The following is a 19,119-nucleotide window of genomic DNA, read 5'->3' as shown; positions in this document are numbered from 1 at the left end:
TTGTCCTGCTGCTGTTTCCTGAGAAAAGAGCCCGGCCCTCACCTGGCTGCACCCTCCTGTCAGGGAGTTGTAGAGTGATGAGGTCTCCCCTGAATCTCCTCCAGGATAAACAACCCCAGCTCCCCCAGCTGCTCCTCACAGGACTTGTGTTCCAGACCCCTCACCAGCCTCCTTGCCCCTGCTCTGGACATGCACCAGCCTCTCCATATTTCTCCTAAATTGAGGGCTCAGACCTGGACACAGCACTCAAGGTGCTGCCCAACCAGTGCTGAGTACAGGGGAAGAATCACTGCCTCGCTCCTGCTGGCCACACCATTCCTGATCCATAGGAGTCCCAGGGGTTGGATGACGTAAAGGGTTGGGACAAAGTGTGATTGATTGTCAGCCATGAAGGGCCTCAATTTTCATATCTCTTCAGATTGCATTATAAGGTACTGAGGATCAATATCAATTGGACATTGGTGATATTCATTTATAAACAGGAAAAGAAAATAGGAGAAAAGAGTTCTGTCTGCATTGTTTTCAATAAAGTATATTCACTTGGAATACACTTCTGAAATCTGTCTAATTAACCACAGAAGAATTGAAAAATTATTCCCAGGGGCTTTCCTTTGTTTGGGTGTTTTGAAAAAATATTTATGAATCTTTGTCACTGAATTCCAGAATAAAGAGCTCAAGAAGGAAGAGGCCTCTGGAGAAGGAAAATTCATCACCAACCTCCAAGTGGCTGAGGATCCATCCTCATCAGAGCAGCAATGAACAGAAATGGGCACAGCTTTGTGGCTGCCCCAGCTTTGGGATGGGCCCTGGGCCTGGAGCAGGAGCAGCTCTGGAGGGCCCCAAGGCCGGGGCTGTTGTGCTGGCCTGGGCAGATGGGATGGCAGGAGGGGCTGCAGAGCTGTCAGGAGCTGAGGGAGAGGGGAGCAGGGCACCCAGGGAGCCTCCTTTTGCCTTGGCCAAGCAGCTTGGCCATGGCTGGGGCTGAGTCCTCTCTGAGCTGCAGCTGCTGCTGTGCCCTTGGCAGGGGCTGAGGCCGTGGGGCCACTGCCCAGAGCCCCCTGGCCTGAGCAGAGCTGTGGGGCCAGAGCCGGCTGGGCTGTGCTGGGGAGAGGCCCTTGGTGCTGCACAGAGCTCAGGGCAGCTGGCACAGCTTGCAGGGAGCTGGGCTGGCCTGAGAGAGCCTGCCAGAGAAAGCAGCAGTGTCCATGTCAGCCTGGCTGAGCGGGCAGGGGCACGACTCAGCCCAGGCCTTGTGGGGCAGGGCCAGCGCCTGGGCAAGGCATTGCAAACAGGCAAGTGGCCCAGAGAGGAGGCTGCTCTGTGCCCTTGGTGGCATGCACAGAGCAGGGAGGGAGCCCAGGACATTTGTCAGCGCCAGCCTCTGTCCCCAGCCCTTGCCAGCCCTGGCTGCTGAGCCCAGCTTTGGCCTGGGCTGAGTTTGGCTGTGGCCCAGCTCCATCCTCCTGCGGGGCTCAGGGCCTGTTGCCGGCCATGGCCAGCCCTGCCCGGCCTCTGTGCTGGCCCAGAGCCCGGCAGAGCCCGGGGCAGGGCTGTCAGTGCAGGCCCACAGGTGCCACGGGCTGGGCAGGAGCTGGCAGAGGCTGCCCAGCAGGGAGGCCATGGGGCACAGAGCCCCAGGGCTGCTGTGGGCACCACGGCTGCACCTCCAGGTCCAGAGGAGATGGGACAGATGGGAGCAGAGACAAATCATTCCTGCTGCATTCTTTAATTTGTTTGTTTATACAGGTGACCTGCATCCATATGTAGGGGAGATGTTTTGTTTCAGATAACACTGGTAGAGTTATAAGAATATTATTTATCTGAAAAATTTATTTTATTCAGACAGTGAGAAACAAAGACACATAAAATCAGAACAGCATCTGAATTTTGCAGATGATGAGTGACTCACTGATGTTCAAACCTGTTTAAATACTTCCCCCAGGGCTTCCTTGAGATGAGACCACCACAGTCTAAGACCAGCCAGAGCTCTCTGTCCTGGCAGCTTTTGAGTAGGAGAACACTTGCATTTAGGGAATTTTGTAGGGGAAGTGGTTACCCGGAAAGATGGATGGCTCTTCTCCATAGGAAGGAAAGCACAAGGTCCCAGTTCTCCAGGGTCTGAAGGTCAGCCTGACCTGTCAGGAGGCCCCTGGGAAGCAAAACCATCCATGGGGCCTTGGTTCCATGAGGCCCCACAGTGAGCTCTGTGCTCAGGAGCTCACCCCAGCCCTGCATCCAGGGGTTCCCAGGGGATGTTACTCTCTGGAAACTCCAGGAACAGCTGAAGGTGTTTGTGTCACTGCGTTTATGTCCCCTCACACACACACAGGGTGTTCAGGGCTGTGCAATGTCCCTGCACTGCAAACACAGGCTCCTGACCTGGTCACTTGATGTCCCTCCAGGGAGGGAAGAACAACCTCTGTGCCCTGGGGTGAGAGGCCACTGCTGGGAGCGGCGCTGGCTTTGCCAGGGCACTGCTGGGACAGCCCCACCCTGAACACTGCCACACTTGTGCTGGTCACTGCTGCTCTCCTCTCCAGGGCACTGTGTTGGGAACATCCATGAGAGCAAACTGGGAAGGCGATTGAAGCTTTCAGGCCCTGCACTGGGGAGATGCCCTTGCATGATGGAAATGCTGTTGGAGAGCCCAGCTCTGTCCCTGCAGTGCCCACGGCCTGTCCCTGCCTGCAGTCCCTGGACAGTCACACAGCAGGACTGGGACTGAGCTGAGAGAGCCCTGAGGCCTTAAACCAGCCCAGGGGCTCTGAAGGGGAGTGTGGAAGACAAGGATGGGGAGGTTCTGGAGCAGAAGCCCTGGGGCTGCCAGGCAGTGAGGAGCACTGGGGTTCCCTTTTCACCCCAGCTCAGCCCAGAGGCACCGACCCTGCAGCTCCAGAGAAGTCAGAGAGGAAAGGTGTCAGGGGAGCATGGCAATACAGAGTTCTTTATTTTGTGTGAGCACATGGGTAGTATAGCTCCTGGCTTATACAGTCTCTGGGTTTGCTGGAAGGGCAAACAATGAATTAAAAATTGTACAGCCAAGGACTTCTGGGAAAACAAATTCTCAATAGTATAACAACAGTGTCAACAGCAAAAAATACAGGACACAAATTAAGCATGAATCTAACACAACAACAGCTATGCAGAAGATGAACAGTTTATTGTTTCTGAGCAGCATTCATGATAATTTTCCTCAGGCCATCCTTGAGCTCCTGGTTCCTCAGGCTGTAGATGAAAGGGTTCAGGGCTGGAGGCACCACTGAGTACAGAACTGACAGGATCAGATCCAGGGATGGGGAGGAGATGGAGGGGGGCTTCATGTAGGCAAATGTGCCTGTGCTGAGGAACAGGGAGACCACGGCCAGGTGAGGGAGGCAGGTGGAAAAGGCTTTGTGCCGTCCCCGCTCAGAGGGGATCCTCAGCACAGCCCTGAAGATCTGCACATAGGAGAAAACCATGAACACAAAACAGCCAAAATATAGAAAAGCACTTAGCACAAGAAGCCCAAGTTCCCTGAGGTAGGAATTTGAGCAGGAGAGCTTGAGGATGTGTGGGATTTCACAGAAGAACTGGCCCAGGGCATTGCCATGGCACAGGAGCAGGGAAAATGTATTGGCCGTGTGCAGCAGAGCATTGAGAAAGCCACTGGCCCAGGCAGCTGCTGCCATGTGGGCACAAGCTCTGCTGCCCAGGAGGGTCCCGTAGTGCAGGGGTTTGCAGATGGACACGTAGCGGTCGTAGCACATGATGGCCAGGAGGAAATACTCTGCTCCAAAAAAGAAGAAAATGAGAAATACCTGAGTAGCACATCCTGGATAGGAGATGTGTCTGGTGTCCCAGAGGGAATTGTGCATGGCTTTGGGGACAGTGGTGCAGATGGAGCCCAGGTCGCTGAGGGCCAGGTTGAGCAGGAAGAAGAACATGGGGGTGTGCAGGTGGTGGCCGCAGGCTACGGCGCTGATGATGAGGCCGTTGGCCAGGAGGGCAGCCAGGGAGATGGCCAGGAAGAGGCAGAAGTGCAGGAGCTGCAGCTGCCGCGTGTCTGCCAATGGCAGCAGGAGGAAGTGGCTGATGGAGCTGCTGTTGGACATTTCTGCACTCTGGGCATGGTGGACTGTTGAAAGAAAACATTGACAAGCTGGGACAGGTTTCCGTGGGTCACTCCTATGCTATTTTCATACATATTCACTGAAAATTCTCTTTGGGGAAATTTCACATTCCTTTTTCTTTTTTTTTTCTCAGTTCACCTTTTTGCTGCTGAGTTACTGCCTCACCTTCAGCATTGCTCTCAGACTGAACACTGAGAAGCCCAGAGAGAAAACAGGGCTCCCTGTGCCCCAGTACAGTCACACCTGCTGGTGACACACAGGTGCCATTTGCTCATTACACCTGCCACTATTTCAGGGTGACCTCAGTTAAAACATTTTTGAAAATAAAGAGGGGCCTTTTGACAACTCATGTTTAAAAATTGTTTTCTTCAAAGCCATCTCTCTTTACTTGTGCACATGGACATCAAGGGATTCAAAGGTTTGCTCTGGCTCTCTGCTGCTTGCAGTTGTGCCTACTGGGAGCTCTTTCTCTGTATCTAAGCTCTGTCCCTGCCAGTGCTCCCAGATCCCAGCCCAGCCCTGGGGGCTCAGCTCTGCCCTGCACACCCCTCCCAGCACAGGGCACTGCCCAGGGCCATCTCCCTGCCAGCAGGGCCTTAAGGGCAGCTCACACAAACTGAGATGCTGCAAGCCAAGGTGCTGCTGCTGCTGTCTGTAGGCACAGGAGGGTGAGGAGGCACTTTGTGAGGGAGATGGGAGGCAGATGTGCTGATGGCCAGTGGGACAGTGCAGGAGTGTCAGTGACACAGACACAGCTGACAGCCCCTTTGCCTTGCCTTGAGGAGAAAGCTGAGAGCAGCCCTGGCCATGCAGCACCATCTCCACAGCAGGAGGAATCTGCCCTGATGGCGGTGGCTCCTTGCACCTCCAACTTCTCCCCACAGTCCATGGGGAGCTGCCAGGCAGGCTGAGAGCTGTCCCTGGCAGGTGGCACATGGCCTGGGCTGGCCAAGAGCCCTGAGGGCTGCAGGAGCTGCTCTGCAGGACAGCCCTGGGCAGCCCTGGCTGCAGCCCCAGCTTCAGCCCCTGCAGCCGTCCCTGGCAGCAGGAGCCGTCCTGCCCTGTCCCTCTGACAGTGCCCAGGGCAGCCCCGCTCTGCAGCACATCCTCCTCCTGCTCTGTCTCAGAGAAACTGGGAGAGTCCTCCTGACACATCCCCCAGGCTGTGGGCTGTGCTGGCTCCAGGAGATCCCTCCAGGAGCACAGGGGACATTGCCCTGCACCCACACACTCACCATGTCCAGGGCTGTGAAGATGTTTCCCCAAGTGCAGTCTCAGCTCAATGTCTTCCCAGTCCCGATTGCCTTGAGCCTGTCTGTGCCTGGCTCCTGTCCCCTCAGTGCCTGCAGGCAGTGCCCTCAGCCCTGCTGGACTGGGAGAGGAGCTGCTCCTCAGCAGAAATGTCTTTATGAAGCTTTTCTTGGTTGCCAGGAGCTGCCTCTGTGCCAGGAGCCCAACCCAGCTCATCAGCACAGACGGAGCACAAGGACTTTAATGACCCTCTCAGGGCTTTGGTGCTGAGTCCCTGGACATCAGTCCCTGAGAGGGAGCTTTAGAAAACGCTCAAGAACTCAAATTCAGCTTCAAACTCCAAAGTTTCTTGAAGTTTTAATGAGTCTCAGTGAGGGACATGACTCAGAAAGTGTCCCCAGGTTCCAGTTGCAGCTGGAGGCAGTGATCACAGGTGGGGACAAACAATGGAAAGATGTCTCTGATGCTGAGCAAACCTGGATGTGTTTCAGGAATGCAAAGGGCCAAGGACTGAGCCCCAGCCCCTGGCAAGGCAGATCCTGTCCCTCCCTCATTGCTCAGGGCTCTTCCCAGCCCACTGGGCTCTGGCCATGTGCAATGCCAAGGGCAGCACCATGGGGCGGCCCCTGCCAGGCTGCTGAGCAGGGACAAGGAGGCAATGAGGCCCCAGCACAGCAAGGCTCACTTGTCCCCTGCTGGCCTCAGGCCCAGGGCCAGCCTGCATGGCCCAAGTGCTGCAGGAGTTGGCTGTGTCAGGGCCTTTCAGCTGCTGCCCATCCCTGTGCCCTCTGCAGCCCAGGCTGTCCTACGGTGTCCATGCCCTGCGCCTCTGTCCCTGCAGGCTGTCGTCATCCCCCGGCTGCCCCACCTCGCTGGCCCCTTCCTTTGCTGACAGCTCTGCCTCCTGCCTGCCTCTGCCTGGACACACAGAGCCTTGGGCTGCTCCAGACTCCTTCTGGGGGACGTGATGCACCACAGCCCTGCCCTGGGAGAGAAATTCCTTCTCCTTGGGTTCCCCCTGGACCACCCCATCTGCTCTTGGCATTAATTCTTTCTTTCTCTGGCTGTTTTCCATTATGTCAAAAGGGTCCACCATCTCTGAAACCACCCTTCAATCTCTCCCAGGGCTCTCCTCCACTGTCCTTCATCTCCACTCCCCTGAGCACAGAGCTTCTTTGTCCCTATACAGTGCTCATGGGCTGAGGCCATGGGCGCCTGGACAAGAAGGATGGTTCTTTTCCATAGGAATCAAACCAGAGAACTCCAGGGTTTTGAGGGCAGATGAGAAACACTCACCAGAGGCCAAGGCAAGTCAGACCTGTCTGTCCTTGCAGTTTTTTTCTGAAAGCAACTTTTGGATATTTGTGGAGTTTTGGAGGTGGAATTCCATTTCAGCTGTGGGTCCTTGGATTGGAATTACAGTTCTTCTTCATGGCAAGTGTTTCAAAGGCAGATGAGAGCTGGGCCTCAGGAAGCCAAAGGAACTTAGACATTTCTTGCAGCTTTTGTCTTGGAGCTATCCTTAGATATAAGGAGTTTTGGAGGCAGATTCCCAATTTAGGCCACAGATGCCTGGACATGAAAGATGTTTTTTTCCATGGGAACAAAAGCATGGCCTCTCACTGTTTTAAAAGCCGATGCAAGGTGGCCCCTAAGAGACCATGGCCAGCCAGAGTTGCCTGTCCTGGCAGGTTTCATATGGGAGCCATCCAAGAATATAATCAAATTTGGAGGAGGTATCCCAATTTTGGCCATTGGGCACCTGGAGGAGAAGGAAAGTTCTTTCCCACAGGAAGAAAAGCATGAAACTCAGAGGTTTCAGGGGCAAATGAGAAGCAACCCTCAACATGACAAGGTCAACTGGAACAGTTAGGCCGTCCCCAGGAGACCAAGCCAGCCAGACCTGTTCCATGTTTTTGTATCCTTGGGGCCCTGCAGCATCGCAATTGCCCCTTGGTTCCATGAGGCCCCATAGTATCACAACAGATCTTTGTGTCCATGAGGCCCAGCAGTATCACAATGGTCTCCTTGGCTCTGCTGTGGAACAATGGTCCCTTGCTTCCATGAGGCCTTGCAGTGTCAAAATGGTTTCCTTGGTTCCATGGGACTGCACATGCCAGAATGGCCCCTTGGTTCCACAAGGCCTGGCTGTGTCACTGTCCCCTTGCTTCCATGGAGACCCATAGTGTCACAATGGTCTCCAGGATTCCATGAGACCTCACAGTGTCACAATGTACTCTTTCGGTTCCACAATGTCAAAATGCCACCTTGGTTCCATGAAGCCCTGAAGTACAGAATGATGCCTTGATTCCATTGGGCCTCTCTCTGTTACATGAATTCTTAGTTCCATGGAACCCTGTACTGTCACAATGGCCCCTTGGTTCCATGGTGCCACACAGTGTCACAATGGTCTCCTTGGTTCTACAAGGCCCCAGAGTGTCACAATGGCCCCTTGGTTCCGTGAGGCCCTGCCATGTCACAATGGTCTCATGGGTTCCACAAGGTCCTGCAGTCCACAATGGCCCTTTGGTGTCACAATGTGTAACAATGGTATCCTGGGTTTCACAGACTGAGAGTGTCCCCATGGTCTCATAGAGCCCCACAGTGTCACTACGATCCCCTTGATTCCATGAGGCCCTGACGTGCTACAATGACCCCTTGGTTATACAAGGCCCTGGAGTGTCACAATGGCCCCTTGGTTCCAATGGGTCCTGAGGTGTCATAATGGTCTCCATGGTTCCCTGAGGCCCCACAATGTCACAATGGACTTTTGGTTCTGTGACCTTCTGTACTGCCAACAACAATCTCCTTTCTTCCACAGTGTCACAATGGACCCTTTGTTCCATGAGGTCTGTGGCCTCCCATGGCCCCTCATGGCCCCTCACGGCCCCTCATGGTTCCTCCCAAAGGAGAAGGGGTCGGGCCCTGCTTGTTCCCCTTTTATTTCGGTCCTTTCACAGCAATGAGTAAAGAAAAGCTGAAATGGAGCCTTTCCCCAGCGTTTCCCTCGGGGTTCATTGCAGGCTGAAGCTCTGTGCTGGCGCTGCCCCAGCACCAACATCCCTGCAGCCCCCAAGGCCTTTGCTGTCCCCCCGTGTCCATTCCCTGTCCCCGAGTCCCGCCCGGCTCTGGCAGCAGCAGCAGCCGCAGCGCAGTGGGCGCCGGCCCGGCCCAGCCGGGGCTCCCGGGCAGGAGCAGCAGCAGCGCCGGCCCCTTCCCACCTGCTCCTGCCTCGGCTTCCAAGGCCTTTGTCCAGGGCAATTCTGGAGTACAGCAACAATCACCCACACCCAGCCCTGATTCCTCAGGGCCCGCCTGTGCTGCCCTGACCCAGCCTGCAGAGAAAGAAAGGGTCGGGTCCCAGCGCTGCTTTCAGCCCTCTTTTACTCACCCTGAGCTGACAGCAGGAGGCTGTCGTTGCCTTTGCCTTGAGAATTGTACATCATGCCTGCTCTTGCCCCTCTTCTGCTTGCCACTTGAATTTAATCCATAAAACGGAAAGTGCCTCTTTTAATTCATGCTATCCACAGTGCTTTCATGACAGTGAAGTCAGTATTTTTGTTCCAAGCATAAAGATCAGCAGATACTGAAATGCCTACCAGCCTCTGAGCACTCAGTCAAGGGGAATTAAAGCCACACAGGCCACGTTTGCAGTGCCCAAACACAGCCCTGTTGCTGGCGCTGTTGAACTGACAGAAGCCATCACAGAAATTGTCTCTGTGGTGTGGAATTAAATTTAAAAATCCACCAGGGAAACAGAAACCAGAACTTCTCGACTAGCTTCATTGCTTCTTCCCAGCAGCAGGAAATGGAGATGCCCCGAGGTATTTCCAGCTGCTGCTGATGCCAGTGGGAGCCCAGGCTGCTGCCCAGCCCCAGCGGGATCCTGAGCCCAGCCCGGGCAGCTCCCGCAGTGTCGGGAGCTCAGCGCACGCGGGGCCAGGCCCAGAGCCCCGGGCACGGCCGCCCATTGCGGGGCAGCGGCGCAGGCGGAATGTCCTGAGCCCAAATCTCCTGCTCCTGCCACACAGCGCCCAGCCTTCTCCCCCTGCTCCTCCTCTCCCAGCACGGCACAAATTCCAGCTCCCAGGAGGCTTCCCCACACAGGCCTCAGGCTCCTCTTTCAGCCTGAGTGTCCCTGCAGAGGAACACGGCATCTTTCAGGCACTTCCACAAGCTCAGGCTTCTCATGGGGAATCTGGGATGCAAGTAGCCTTGCTATAAAGGACAAAAGCAGAGGGAACGAATTGGAAATTTTTAGGAAAAACAATTACCGTTCTTACAGACGAAGTTCATTCCCTGCATTTCTCCTTTTCGGGTTCTTTCAGTCATCTCCTCAGAGAGGTCCAGCTTGTTCTGGTGCTTCTCATGAACTGATGGTACTCTTGATTTACACCAGTGCAAGAGATGTAAAATCACCTAAACTGAACACAAAACCAAACTCCCTCTGTCAGCCCATTTTCATGTTCTAGATCACTGTCAAGAAGTCCATGGGGGTGTTGCAATGATTATCACACAACTCTCCCCTTCTGGCTGCAGGCTCTGGAGATTCTTTCCCTGCATTCAGTCAGGGTTGCATTCCCTAACAATTCCTGGTACCACCTCCTGTTTTCTTAGGTTAGAAGAGTAACAATGAAAACCTTACCCATGGCACAACTCCCCAGCCCACAAGGAAAAGAAAGGACAAGTTGTTAAGTTCTCAAAACATTTATCCTGCTTTGCTGCCAAAATCGTGCTGCACTCACAGTGTGGAAAGCCAAGAGAAGCTGCAGTTGGTGGAACATCTTGTGACAGGAGCTGCAGCTCGTTCTCCAGGAAAGGTTCTTGGAAAGAGAAAACATCTCTGTGGAGAAGATTCTCGAGAAGAAGAGCTTTCCAGAAGTGAAATGAAAATGGAAAGAAACAACCCAAGATGTTCACATATACTATTAATTCCTTTCCTTATATGCTTCCTTTTTCTGTGTTGCACTGGTTCTACATCACAGTCATTCCAAACGGATCTTATCTTGAACACCTAGGACTTAGCAAGTTTCATGCACTCTACAGTATCATTAGCTACACACAGTTTGCCTTTTCCCTCTTTGGCTTTGAAAGCAATGCTGGAGACACCAAAAACCTGCAAATGCAAGATTTTAGAGCATAGTGCTTTGGTCGGCTATGGGATCTAGAGACAGGGCATGTGCTCTCACAGTATTTCACCCTCAGCAGTGACAATACACAGCAGCAACAAAGGTGATTCCTAGGATATTGTGCAGGGCTCAAGGCTCTGTGTCTTGACTTAATATGGCAAAGTTCACCTGTTTTGACAGGTTCAGGATCCAAAGTAGTTTGCTTTTCTAGCTGTGTCGATGAACAGCAGGACAAATAAAGTAGCCAGCAGTTTCTTTGCAGAGAGGGCCTTTGCTCCAGGCTGAAAGGGCTGGATAGGCAGGGAGGAAGTAGGCAGCTGAAAGCTGAGCTGCTTATCAGACTGGCATCCTAACTGGGCAAAAATAGCAGTTTGATCCTTTTATTTTAATCCTCCTTTCGGCAGTCTCCAATTTTCACCCGGAACTGAACAAGAAAATAGGAACAGCCGCTGCCCACCCCGAGCGGCCGGAGAGCAGCGCTGCCCCGCAAGGGCTGCATGTCTCGCTCCTCATGTGCTGCTCTGCCCTCCCACGGGGCTGGCTCTGCCTGGCGCTGGCAGGCTCCTCCTTCGGCACTTTGCTCTGCTCCAGGGGAAAGTGCGGACAGCGCTTTGCTTGCTTGTGAGGAACAGACTGCAGCGCGGGGCGAGCGGGCGGGATAGCGCCCGGGGCATGCGAGCACGAGGGACAAGTTGCAAGATTGCCAGAAATAGAAGAGCGAATCTAGTGAGGAAGAAGCTACACAAGACGGTGTTTTTGGCGTGAGTGTGAGAGGAAGAAGCGGAGAGGCCCGTGCTGCCCCTAGGGGAGCGGAGCTCGGCTGTGGGGCACGAGGGGCAGAACTGGGAAAGGACACACGGGGAACGAACACGCGGGGAAGAAACACATGGGGAATGGACACACGGATACGTGGATAAATGCTCCTGGCTCTTTGGCAGCGGCAGAAGAGCAGCGATTCCAGAGACCCTCTGCTTCCCTTCTCTTGTTCCTCATCTCCCTTTCCCGCTGTCCCACATCCTCTCCCGCTTTTTGTTTCTGCTCTACCCCTGCCACCTCCCACCTCCCCGGCGTCCCTCTTCTTATTCCGGGCCGGGCCATGCTCCTGGCCCCAGGCGGGGCTGCCCCGGCCCCGTCCCCGTCCCGGCCGTCCCGCCGCGGTCTCGCCTCCGCCCGGCTCTGCCCGTACTGGCGGTGCCGCTGCTGGGCGGGCATCAGTGCCTGGGGCTGGGGCGGCATCGCCTCCCTCTGGCTCCGCCTGGCCCGGCCCGGCCCCGGCCCCGGCTCCTCCCGGGGCCCGCGGAGGACACACAGGGCACGGCCGCTCCCGCCGCCTCCGCTGCGGCTGCCCCGGCCTGAGCTCCGCCGCTGTCCCGCTCCACAGAGCGAACGCCTGGGGCCTCCCGGCCCGGGCGGCTGAGGGGCGCTCGGGGGCCGTTCCTGACCCCGGGCCGAGCGCTGACAGCCGCGTCTCGCCGGCAGGGAAGGCGCAGCAGAGCCTGAAAGAGCAGAACCGGCTGGGTTCGCTGCTGGGGCTTCGGCAGCGTCTGGGCGGCGACGCGGCTCTCGGACGGCGCCCGGGGAGCGGCGGGGCCGGCGGGGGCACAGGAGGAGGAGGAGGAGGAGGAGGGCGCAGGAGAAGGAGGATGGGGCTCGTCAGGGTGGGCGGGGAGCTCAGGCCGCTGCTGCCCTTGGCTTGCAGGTGGCCATCAAAAGGGTGCCACGGAATCGCGTCCAGCACTGGGGCGAGCTGGTGAGTGAGCGAGGCCAGCGGGAGAAGCCGGGACGTGCCGGGCAGGGATGAGCCGAGGCCCGGCAGGGCTGAAGCTGCCAGGACGCCTCGAGAGAGAGCGGGCGTGGTGCCAGCAGAGCATCCCAGGCTGGGTGAGGGTTCCCGAGCCCTGGCTCAGCATCAGCCCCGCTGACGGCATCGTGGTCCTCCAGCAGCCCGACGGCACCAGGGCACCTCTGGAGATCGTGGTGCTGGACAAGGTGTCCACCGAATTCTCTGGTGTCCTCCAGCTACTGGAGTGGCTTGAGCTCCCCGACAACATCGTGATGGTGCTGGAGCACCCGGAGCAGTGTCAGGACCTGCAGCATTTCATTCGGACACGGGGGCTCCTGTCCGAGGAGGTGATGCAGGAGCTGTTCCGGCAGGTGCTGGAGGCCGTGTGGCATTGCACCAGCTGCGGGGTCCTGCACAGGGACATCAAACCACAGAATGTCCTGGCTGACCTGGCCACCGGGCAGGCAAAACTGATGGACTTTGGCTGTGGCACCTGCCTGCAGGACACAGCCTACCCTCACTTTGCAGGTGAGCCCACGCAGGGCTGTGCTCCCAGTCCCAGCATCTCCTGGCCCAACATCTCAGGGCCCAGCCTGGGTGTGGCAGTGGGGATTCTCCCTTTTGCTGCCAGTCATGGCGCTGAGCCTTCAATTTAGTTGCTTTTGAGATGGGGCAAGTGGGGGGCCGGCTTCCAGCCTTGCTGGCAGCCTTTGCCAGCCACTCTGCCCAGGACTGGGGCTGGGCCACCCAGCCTGACAGAAACACTTGTGGGTGGGGGTGGCAGAGAGGGGGGGCCAGAACCTGTGCACCAGCCGGTTTGCTGTGCAGGTGAGAAAGGGCTTGGACTGCTGAGCTCGCCTTGTTTGCCGTGGCCTCACGGCCATGCAGGCAGGAAGGATGAAAGCATGGATTTTCCCCTCCATTGAGTGGGTTTTACCTTGTCATGGTCAAGCCTTGCCAGGGCTTCCGCTGCCCTCTTCCAACACCAGTGGCTTCTTTTCCAACCCCATGTTTGTCCACAAATCCCAGGTGCTGCCCAGAGGACAGCGGGTCACACCCTGTGCCACTGGGGCAGCCCCCACATGCCCAGGGATGCTGGGACCAGGCTCTGGGAGCAGCAGCATCCCCCTGATGAACTCCATCTGTATCCATAGGAACCCTGTCCTACAGCCCCCCGGAATGGACTCACTTTGGCTGGTACTATGGCAAGCCAGCTACCATCTGGTCCCTGGGCATCCTGCTGCACCAGATGGTCTGTGGGGAGCACCCTTTCAGGAGGGGCCAGAACATCAGCTGGGACCATCAGCTCTCACTGCCACAATGGCTCTCTCAGGGTGGATCCTCATCTTTGGGCACAGGGGGAATACCAGTGCTGGGAGACAGCAGCAGGCTCGTGAGCATCCTGCTCTGGCAGCTGCTGAGGGGGTGGCACATGTCCTGCTCTCCTCCAAAACAAAGAACTGATGGGAAGGTTTAGGCCCAGCTCTGAGCACATGCAGCATGGCCTGGGCATGGGAAGAGTGGGGCAAAGCGGACTGGAGACTTCTCCAACTGACCAGCAGTTTCTGGTTTCTCTCCCCAGAGTGCCAAGGTCTGATCAGGAGGTGTTTATCCATGCTCGACACGGAAAGGCCCTCATTAGAAGATCTGATCAGTGATCCTTGGATGCAGAATATTCATCTGCCATAGAAGAAGGGAGAGGGCCACAGGCACGCTTTGATGCAGGGCCCTGGTAAGTTACAGCTCCACTCATGCCCTGGCAATCAGAAGCAAAGAACCCCAGACGTTTTTGTCCTGCCTGTGTCACTGCACGGGGGTCATCAGATGGGAACACACAGCCCTTGTGCTGGAGCTGAGCTGCTCTGCCCAGCACTGGTGGCCCCCATCTGAGCTGGTTTGGCTTGTCCTGGTTCACTGGCAGCTGGGGCCCTGGGCAGAACACTGACAGCCTGGTCTCACCCCCAGGGAAGGAGAAGGAGCCCCTGGAGCAGCTGTACCAGGTGGGGCTGCTGCTGCTGGGGACAGCAAGGAAGACATCAAGGATGACAGCCTCTTCCTCCACCTGGCCACTGGCAAGCTGAAGATGATGGACTTGGATTTTGGCACCATCTTCAAAGCCAGGCTACAGCAAATTTGCAGATGAGTCCAGACCCAGGGGGATGCTCCCAGATTTGGGCATTGCACAGCTTGGCTGGGAACCAAAGGTTCCCCCTTTGCTGGGGAGGATAAAACGGATTCTTCCATCGGCTGCCAAGCTGCTTTTTGGCAGGGCTGGGGGGTGGGCTGGGCTGGGCTAGGTACAAAATGGGAGTTGGCTCCTGGCCCTGGCAACAGCCCCCAGCACCCACCGTGCCCTGGGCTGGGGCTGGGGCTGGGGCAGCCAGCCTGACACAAACAAAGCCCATGGCAGCAGCAGAGGTGGGACTGCAGAACTGTGCATGGCTGCTTTGCTTTGCAGGCAAGGAAGGGCTTGGGCTGCTCCACTGCCCTTGTTTGCTTTGAGATCACCATTACTTTTGGGGGCAGTGCAGGGGGAAAGGGAAAAACCATGGGCTTCCCTCACCCCTGCATGAGTTTTTCCCTGGCATGTAGAGGTTGGGCCTTCCTCCAGCCCCTGACAGAGATAAGATTTTTTTTCCTTTCTCGTGTCTCCCCTTTTTGTCTGTAATGTATTTTCATTCATTTGTCATTTGTTTCTCTAAAGGAAGCGTTCTAGGTGGTGGATCAGGAAGTGCTTGGGCCCAGCTGCAGCGTGGATGGGCCGTGTCCTTGGAGAAGGCTGAGGACATCGTTTGGGACCAGCTTTTCTTCGGGCAGCGATGGCGTGAGGCGGGTCCCCGTCTCCTTGGCAGGGTGAGATAAGAGCTTTTGGGAGATGGCAGCGAGCACAGGAGCATCCTGCTGTGGCAGCTGCTGAGGGGCTGGATGTGCCATGGCTGGCTGCAGGCTGGGCACAGTCCTGCCCTCCTGCTCTGTGCCCAAGGCAGCAATGATAGGCAGCTTTGGGCACCGCTCTGGGCACGGCCAGCATGGCCTGGGCACGGCGGGAGCTGGGACAAGGGGGACAGGAGCCTTCAGCTGACGGGCGGTTTCTGGTTTCTCTCCTTGCAGCCGGGCTCTGTGGATGCTGAGGCTGCTCTGGGCTCTGCCAGGGCTCAGCTGCAGCTCAGCACCGGGCCGGAATCAGCCAAAGGAGAAATGGTGTGACCTGCAGCACAGACTTGCTTGAGCATTTCTGCAATGCAGCTCAAGTTTGCAGAGCGTACACCTGCAGGGGAAAACATGACACGCCCCCAAAATTAAACTTTTTCCATACCTTCTGAATTGAAATCCATCTGGGATGACCCCAAATGATATTTTTCAGCTTGCTCAAGCTGTAGCCCAGCCCTTCTCTGAACAGTTCTCCCCCCACCTGCCTTTGACTTCACAACTGCCCCCTCTTCTCCCCCAGTGAGTTCTCAGCCCATCACAGTCTCCATCACACTGGTGCCTTCCTTGATGCCCCTCACCACAAGGAAGACCAAGCCCCAGGCTTAGGGACACATCCTGTCATTGGCTGAAGGACAGCAATGTCTTTTTTTTTTTTTTTTCTGCTTTAATACAATTACTTCAAAATCACTTTCTAGAGCACTATATTAAAATAGATATTACAGCTCCTATACCGTGGAGTAAATAATTCTGATTCAGACCTGTTTGTCTATTCATGATCATAATCAATCATATCTGTAAGTATATAAATACTTCTGGTTTGCCAGCCTTAATATTGAGGGACAAAGTTGTACAAAGATTCAATTCCACCTGTATAATCCTTTACACAAAAATCCTTGACAAAGTCTGGGGCTGGGATTGGATCCAGGCATTCCCAGGCTCCTCTCACAGAAGAAGTTTAGAAAGCCTGGGGGTCCTGGTTTGGGGGAGCTTGGGGGTGTAATTGGGGTGTTGGGGGTCCTTTCTGCACCTCGTGACCCAACAGGAGCTTCTCTAATGAACTTTGTGTGAAGCTCCCACTGTGCCCATGACAGGAACCCCTGTGAGTGTCTGTGACATCTCAGCTCTTTGGCAGCCTGGGCACTCCTGGGGTGTCACCCTGGAGCCCCTGTGAGTGTCTGTGACATCCCAGCTCTTTGGCAGCCTGGGCACTCCTGGGGTGTCACCCTGGAACCCCTGTGAGTGTCTGTGACATCCCGGCTCTTTGGCAGCCTGGGCACTCCTGGGGTGTCACCCTGGAACCCCTGTGAGTGTCTGTGACATCCCAGCTCTTTGGCAGCCTGGGCACTCCTGGGGTGTCACCCTGGATCCCCTGTGAGTGTCTGTGACCTCACTGTTCTTTAGGAGCACAGGGATGTCCCCACTGCACTCCTGCCACTGCCTGTGACAAATTGGCTCCTTGGCAGGGCAGAGGCACCTCTGTTGTCACTGTGGAGCCCTGTGACTGTCACCTCACGACCCTTAGGAAGATTAAAGATGGATGTTCCCATGGATCCCCTGTGACTGAGTGTGACCAAACAGATCTTTAGGAGCCCAGAGACCCCTCAGATGTCCCCATGGAGCCCCTGAACCTGCACGTGAGCTCACAGCTCTTGAGCAGCCTGGAAACCCCTGGAATCTGTTCATTCCTGCTCTGCTGAGGATGGATCCTCAGCAACTTGGAGGTTCCCTGATGAATTTTAGTTCTCCAGAGACTTGTTCAGTCTTCAGCTCTTCCGTTCAGGAATTCAGTGACAAAGGCTCATTAATATTTCAAAACACACTAACAAGACAAGGCTCTGGGAATTTCATTTTAATGAATTAAATTATTCTGTGGTCAAATATGCAGATTTCAGAACTGTATTCAAAGAGAATGTACTAGATTTATTTTTTTTTTAATTCAGCGTGGGTTTTGTCCTATTTAGTTTTGTTTTCCTGTTTCTAGATTAATATTCGCAATCTCTAGTTGATATTGACCCTGAGCACCTCCTAATGCAGTCTGAATAGAGATGAAAATCAAGACCTGTAACAGTGGTGGTAGTTTTGCACCACTTAATTAGTTGTTTGTCTCAGTCTCTTCTGCCTTCACGCAGAGCCAAGATTAAAAAAATATACAAAGGAAACAGATTTTCTCATCTTTGGGCTTGGCTGTTTATTAAATCTTATAAAAAATACAGAGCGTTCAGCAACACTTCTGACCACCTGCTAGAAGTGAGCAAAATGGAGCCAGATCCAGCTGCTACAAGGTCTCCTAAAGCTAAACAGTCCTATATAGAATTAATACCTATATTATTTATCCTTTTAACCCAATATCTAACTTCCCATGACTCTCAGTGTGACACTCCTGTCCAACCAGAAACTCCCACCTGAAACCATGAAGAAGAAGGAAGATGAAAAGCGAAAGAGACACCACCCAAAATCCTCCATCTTGTCCCATACCTATTACTGTATTATAAAAACCTCAAATTTAAAACCCTTCACTGTGTGAAAGCACACACTTCTATTTAAATACATGCCCGTGATTTTAACTTCATCACTCAAAGTTAGAAGCCTTCTCCAAGGCCTCAGGTCAAAAGCAGTGTTCTCCAGGGGTTCAGTGCCAGAAAGTACAGAATTCTGAAAAACCCCAGATCACTGGGATCCAACGATTTTCCACACACAAACTTTAGAGTCTTCGGTTCAAAATCAGCTTGGTTAGGATGCCTCGATTTACACTGAGGGCAGAGTCCTTGCCTTCTCTCAGAGGAACAATACCAATGTTTTTCACAAGTCCTATACTGGATCAGTAACCACGTGGAGTGCCAGCCTCTAGAAGCCCCAGGAAAAGACCAGGAAAAACAAGCTATTCCTCTTCTCTCTAGAATGACCAGACCCTCTTGTGCAGGCTGTTCCCAGTCCAAAGCTACCAATCTCCCTGCTGAGGTTCTGTATATTCCTTGCAGATGAACCTGATCTTTTCCTTTTTCTATCCAATAGTTGACTGGATTCACAAATTCCCATGGATCCAGTCCAAATCACTGAGGGAGGGGGATCCCTTCTATTCTTCTAGCCACAATTTAAAATATGCTCAAACCACCACATTCTAACTCTGACAGTCCACAAATATGACCCCCTTATATCTTAAATTCCCAAGGGTCAGAGACACACCACTGCAAGAGGGAAATTCCTTTAATTTGTCTTGCCAGGCTTACACTGTCCTTTCATCCTCAAATGGTCCAGTCCCTTTCTGTATCCAAAAACTCTCCTGTCTCAAGCTAAAACCCCCTAGAAAGTGCTGCCTAAACTGCCGGGCTCTTTCAGCTTGGGCTTCAGCAGCCACTTCCATCAGCAAAGTACAGAGCAGCCAACAACACAGCCCGAGCAACAACACAGGAAACCCAGGGCAGAATTACCGGTTTGTTACAATTGTAACTTTTGTCACAAGATGGCAGTATTAAAATACACAATTCCAAATCTAAAACTACACCATGACAGCAGTGGCAGGGACTGGTTAAACCCGAACACCGAGTGTTAGAGGGAATACCGTCCCCAGAACCAGGAATTCCCACCCACAACCCGAATCCCAAAGTCAAAATCACTGCGGGGAAGGGTATCTGTTTATCAAGGGACAAAGTATTCACCTCTTTTCAACACAGCAGGCAGCAGGCAGCAGTTTTAAAGAGTCACCCAAATCGCCTGGGCCTTCTCTGGCCGTTTCAGTAGCCCAAGAATCTCCCACAGGGATGTGTGAAGTACACAAGACTTTTGCCTTCTTTTATCCACAAAAGTCTTACATAATCATATAATTACCCAACATGCCTCTACATATGCATTACCTAACTTCACTTAGCCCCACTTTGTATTAAAATGAGCTCAAAGTCCTTTTACACTTGTGCAGTTC

General features: G+C 54.3%; 1 protein-coding gene across 1 annotated transcript; it reads left to right on the top strand.

Annotated features, from left to right (window-relative positions):
- Positions 1-345: 345 nt before the first annotated feature.
- On the top strand, positions 346-13,578 carry LOC148217402 (serine/threonine-protein kinase pim-1-like; the record flags this gene model as incomplete). Its single annotated transcript, XM_088158604.1, is given in 6 exon segments — positions 346-350; positions 11,871-12,017; positions 12,019-12,082; positions 12,189-12,239; positions 12,434-12,800; positions 13,427-13,578. Coding segments are annotated over 6 exon segments (786 nt in total), but the record flags the coding sequence as incomplete, so codon positions are not given.
- Positions 13,579-19,119: the final 5,541 nt, after the last annotated feature.

The sequence above is a fragment of the Sturnus vulgaris genome, unplaced genomic scaffold (assembly GCF_052056855.1).
Source record: "Sturnus vulgaris isolate bStuVul1 unplaced genomic scaffold, bStuVul1.hap1 Scaffold_84, whole genome shotgun sequence".
NCBI lineage: Eukaryota > Metazoa > Chordata > Aves > Passeriformes > Sturnidae > Sturnus > Sturnus vulgaris.
This window is presented reverse-complemented; position numbering and strand designations above follow the sequence as displayed.